The following is a 5,505-nucleotide window of genomic DNA, read 5'->3' as shown; positions in this document are numbered from 1 at the left end:
GTCCAGGACAGTCAAGGCTACACAGAGAAACCCTGTCTTAAAAAAAAACAAACAAACAGAGCCGGGCGTGGTGGTGCACACCTATAATTCCAGCACTCGGGAGGCAGAGGCGGGTGGATCGCTGTGAGTTCGAGGCCAGCCTGGTCTACAAAGCGAGTCTAGAACCGCCAAGGCTACACAGAGAAGCCCTGTCTCAAAAACAAAAACAAAAACAGATGGCTCAGCAGTCAAGAGCACTTGCTGCCTTTGCAAAGGAGCCGGGTTTAATTCCCATTACCTACAGGCAGTTGTAACTCTGGTTCTAGAGCAATGATGTCCTCTGCTGTCCTTCACAGGCACCAGGCATGTACACGGTGCACCTGTGGGCATGCAGGTGAAGCCGTTGTGTATGCACACACATACTTTTTTTTTTTTTTTTTTTGGTTTTTCAAGACAGAGTTTCTCTGTGTACCCTTGGCTGTCCTGGACTCACTTTGCAGACCAGGCTGGCCTCGAACTCACAGCGATCCGCCTGCCTCTGCCTCCCAAGTGCTGGGATTAAAGGCGTGTGCCACCACACCCGGCACATTTTTTAAAAGACTTTTTTTTTTTCCAAATGTTTATTCAAAAACAAAAAACAAACAAACAAAAAGACCACTTGAGGGATATGACTTTCTCACGTACTCTGGTGCCTCATATTTGACCATGTCCCCTGGAGGGGGAGACCTGGCGGCACTCAGAGGAAGGACAGCAGGTTACCAAGAAGAGGCTTGATACCCTATGAGCCTATACAGGGGGAGGTAATCCCTCTCAGGAACAGTCATAGGGGAGGGGAATAAGGGAAAAAAGGGAGGGAGGGAAGAATGGGAGGATACAAGGGATGGGATAATCATTGAGATGTAACAAGAATAAATTAATTAAAAAAATTTTTTTAAAAACTAAGAAAAAAACCAAAAGACCACTTGAGCCAGGTGCAGTGCAGTGGTGCATGCCTGTAATCCCACCACTTGGGAGGCAGAGGTGGGTGGATCGCTGTGAGTTCCAAACCTGCCTGGTTTACAGAGTGAATCCAGGACAGCTACACAGGGAAACCGTATCTTGAACAACCATCATCATCATCATCATCATCATCATTAATAAATAAATAAACTTGATCTAAAGAGTCTAAAGTTCAGAAGAAAGAGGGCCTGGCCCAAAGCTGATCCACTCTCGACACTCTTCCTGAATCTCTGCGGTCCTGAGCCTTCACAGAAACCATGGCAACATCCACCATTTTGTTACAGAACCTACATCCACTGCACTGTCTTAGTTCCCTTCTCTTGTGTGTTCTTTTGCCTGCCTGTGTGTTTTCAGACTCCCAGGTAGCCCAGGCTGGCCTCGATCTTCTCCTTCTGTTTCTCTCTCCTGAGTTGTGGGATTACAGGAACTCATCCTTTATAACAAAACCCATCTGCCCTTTATGTAATACTCGCTAGAATTGGTACTAGCAATATATAGGAGGACAGACTTTTTTTTTTTGAGATAGGGTTTCTCTGTGTAGCCCTTGGCTATCCTGGGCTCACTTTGTAGAACAGGCTGGCCTCAAACTCACAGCAATCCACCAGCCTCTGCCTCCTGAGTGCTGGGATTAAAGGCGTGTGCCACCATGCCCAGCTGAGACAGACTCTTACCATGTGGTTCTGCTTTGGAACTTGGAACTCACTCTGTAGACCAGGCTGGCCTCAAACTCAGAGATCCACCTGCTGCTGCCTCCCAAGAGCTGGCACTAAAGGCATGCACCACTACACCTGGCTTGTTGGCTTCTCTTTTGAAGTGATTTTGATTGTATGTTCATTGATGTTTTGCCTTCATGTGTGTCTTTGTGGGAGTGTTGGATTCTCTCGAACTGGGGTAACAGGTGGTTGTGAGCTCCCATGTGGGTACTGGGACTTGACCCTGGAAGAGCAGTGAGGGCTCTTAAAATAAGTTATTAGCCAGCAGGGTGATTCAGAATTTCAATTTCAGCATTCCAGAGGCTGAGACAGGAGGATCCTGAATTTAAACCCAGCAGGAGTGATATAGACCATATCTAAAAAAAACATAGATAAAAGTAAGGACTATTGGCCAGATGTGGTGGCGCACGCCTTTAATCCCAGCACTCGGGAGGCAGAGGCAGGCAGATCGCTGTGAGTTTGAGGCCAGCCTGGTCTCCAAAGCGAGTCCAGGACAGCCAAGGCTACACAGAGAAACCCTGTCTCAAACAGCAGCAACAACAACCACAACAAAAGTATTATCATTGCATTTGATTTTTCCTGCAGCTTTTTTTTGGGGGGGGGGCGATTGGGGCAGGGTGTGTGTGTGTGTGTGTGCGCGCGCGCGCGCGTGTGCGCGTGCGTGTGAAGACTCAGAGATTCAGCCTCGGGCCTGACCCTGCCCAGGACACATAGTTCCGAGCCTTGGAAACATCCTGCAGTTGCCCTCTTGTTGCCCCCTCATCCCCTGCCGGTGCTTCTGAGAATTCAGAATTCATCTACCAGGGCCTGGAACCTCGAGGCTAGTTTCATCCACCCCGGGGGGTTTGAAAGAAGGAAGCTCCCTTTCCCCGCCCCTTAGGCCCTCTTTTCTCCGCCCCCTATTCCACCCCTCCCATCTCCTCTGCCTCTTAGTTCAAAAGCAGCCAAGTTCAAAGAGGCCAGCAAATTGCCCCAACTCATCTTTCAAAGCTGCTGCTACAGAGGCCAGGCAAGATCCAGGATGAACAGCTTTCTTCTCCTCCTCGCCATCAGTCTCCTGGTTGCCGTTCAGGTAAGGACAGCTCTTAAGAGCCCCTGCAGCCACCAGTGGGCATCCACCGATGGACCGGGTTGGGCCCCCCCCCCCCAGAAGGAATACAAGTTCCTGGGGGGGGGACGACCCAGCCTTCTACTACAGGCACAGAAATAGATGGTTGCCAACCGGAAGGGAGGGCTAGAGGAGAGCCTGTGTGCCTGGGTTCCCACTCCTCTTAGCTACTATCAGGAGAAGCCCATGCTCCCATGTGGGGAAAGTTCACAGGCTGTCAGGTACATGGAGGTTTAAAGGGTTCTGTGCAATTGGGGATCAGGAAGCACGGGAGCGGGGGAACCCTGCTGAGGGGAGCTGCAGAAACGGCCCTGCTGAGGAGAGCTGCAGAAACAACGGTCCTTTTGAGAGGAGTGAGATGTCTAATAATACTGTCATAGGTGGCAGAGGCCCCCCCCCCCACACCGGTCCCTGCTAGAGTGAAGCTTGAGTATGTGGGAACGCAGAGACAAGAGTCTCTCATTCACTCTCTAAATTAACTGTCGCTCCGGGAGGTAGCCTTCGAGGCACCTATGTGCCCAGAGGGGCCTGAATAGCACAGTGAACGGAGCCATCACGTTCTTGATCGAGAACATCTCGACCAAGCATCAAAGGCAGGGTGACGGCCACCAAAACTACTTGGGTTTCCATCAAGAGTAGCTTCAGTTACCGCTCGATCAAGCATCAAGGACAACTTGTCACTCGCCGTTTCCACCCCACCCTCCCACCCATACTCTGCCAGGGACCTTTTCATTCAGTCCTGCCTCACGTGACACTCCCAGGCCACCGTGGACTCTTCCTCATAGTTAGGAGACAAGGAAACCGAGTTTCTGGGAGGGGAGGCCCTTCCTCGGGTTTACAAGGTCAAGGATGGGGTTTCTGTTTCCCCCTATGCTGGAGGATCTGGTGGCCTGAAAAAGTGACAGAGAAGAGTTTCTGTAGGGGTGGGAGAAACGACAAGGACAGAGACAGCTTTATCGCTGCCTGTGATGAGGCGAGAAGCCAGACGTCCCAATAGGACCAATAGCGGAAGCCTTTTGGAGGCCAACAACTGGGGGAGGGTAAAAAGGAGGTTCAAATCCTTCTGAATTCATCTCTTGCAGATACAAACAGGAGTCTTGGGAAACAATGACACCGCCAAAGCTAGCAATGCCACCGTTGCTGCTGGTGGTCCTGCCGCTGGTGGTCCTGTCACCCCTGCCACCACCACCACGAAAAAACCTATGAAGCCCTCAAAGGGTGGGGCCTCATCGATCATCGATATGGGCGCCCACACTTTCTTCTTCGCCAGCATCTTAATGTGTCTCTTCCACTTCAGCTGAGGTGAAGGTGTCGCTTCCAGAGCCCTATGCTCCTCACACAGCTGCTCTCATCAGTGGCAAGAGACATCCCAACCCAGTCCTTGGGAACAGTTGACACCAGAGATCCCAGGGCGTTCAAATTCACAGCCAGTGGCCAAAATGGGAGGTACTGATGGAAGTGACACCCAGCTGGGGCTCAATAAAGTTATACTATGCTTAGCTGGGGCCCCACGTGTGATCACTGGTCATCACTGGTCCCAGGAGTCATGTCTGTAGCAGCAGCATTAGGACCTTCTGTGGTCATGTGCAGGGAAGTTGACACCAAGGCACTCCTCGCCCCAGGTTACCTATCTCAAAGTTCATGTACAGAGCCCACTGTTAGAGTCATCTCGCAGAGACAAGGACCAGAAACCGTTCCCCACCCCTACCCCCACCCTCACCCCCACTGTGCCTGAGTATTTGGAATCCAGTTCTACTTTCACCTCGCAGGCCTTAGACACCCCGGGTTCAGGCAGTCTCTCACCCCACAACCTAGGTGTCTTCATAAGAACAGAGTCTGAGAAATCACAGATCATTTCTCTCTCCCGCCCCTCTCTCTTTCAACCCGGAGCTCACAGCAGGCAGGACAGCTCACAAGTCGCCTGTCCACATAGCTTCTGTCACAGGCTAGGGGGTGAGAAGGTAAGTGTTAGCACTCACACCCACACCCACAGCCAGGGAAGGCAGGAGGGGCAAACTGCTCCTCTAACCCCACCGTCCCCTCCTGAGCTTGGGGGTGCTGCTTGGAGCTACAAAGAGAGAAGGGAACCCCGACTAATCCCCAAGGACCCCCTGAACTTTGTGTCTTCCCAGGACCCTAAGCCAACAGAGGATTGGAAAGTGATTAAGGTCTCTGATGTCCTGCCCGACCTGTCACCTAGCTCGGGACCCAGCCCCCTTTCCTGGCTTTTCTGACCAAGGCCAGAGATCTAGAGATAGAAGAAACAGGAAGGAGCCATGAGGACAAAGGCTTCCTGGGGTGTGGATCCCCTTATCTTTCTTGCTATGCCCAACTGTGGTCTCACACACTGAACCTTGAAGTTTTCACCTTTGGATATGCCTGTAATCCTTACAACGCTTTCCCTCCCGTGTATGTCAGCTCGGGTGCCTCTTCCAAGTGGGACAGGCCCCCACTTCTGTTCCCTTGTATACCCGTCGCAAACCTGCAGTGGGTTCGAACCACAGAGGCTTGGTTAATGGTTGGTTGTAGCCAGTCCCCAGTCAGGGAGGCAGAACTGGGTGGCACACCAGATAGTCTGGTTCTGCAGCTCCCTCTGGTGGCCATACAGGGAGAGAAACCAACCGGAAGCGGAGCAGCAAGGGTTTCCCCCCTCTCCACCCCAATACCAAGGTACAGAAATATGATTGAACACAAGGGCCATAGTAG

At 51.7% G+C, this 5,505-nt stretch overlaps 1 protein-coding gene across 1 annotated transcript; it reads left to right on the top strand.

The window, feature by feature from the left end:
- The first annotated feature begins 2,712 nt into the window (after positions 1–2,712).
- Positions 2,713–4,298, top strand: LOC127211243 (CAMPATH-1 antigen-like). Its single transcript, XM_051171069.1, has 2 exons — positions 2,713–2,763; positions 3,882–4,298. The coding sequence occupies exons 1-2, from the start codon at positions 2,713–2,715 to the stop codon at positions 4,098–4,100; spliced, it is 270 nt and encodes an 89-aa protein (XP_051027026.1). The 3' UTR covers positions 4,101–4,298.
- Positions 4,299–5,505: the final 1,207 nt, after the last annotated feature.

This window comes from Acomys russatus, chromosome 29 (assembly GCF_903995435.1).
Source record: "Acomys russatus chromosome 29, mAcoRus1.1, whole genome shotgun sequence".
NCBI classification, from domain to species: domain Eukaryota; kingdom Metazoa; phylum Chordata; class Mammalia; order Rodentia; family Muridae; genus Acomys; species Acomys russatus.
This window is presented reverse-complemented; position numbering and strand designations above follow the sequence as displayed.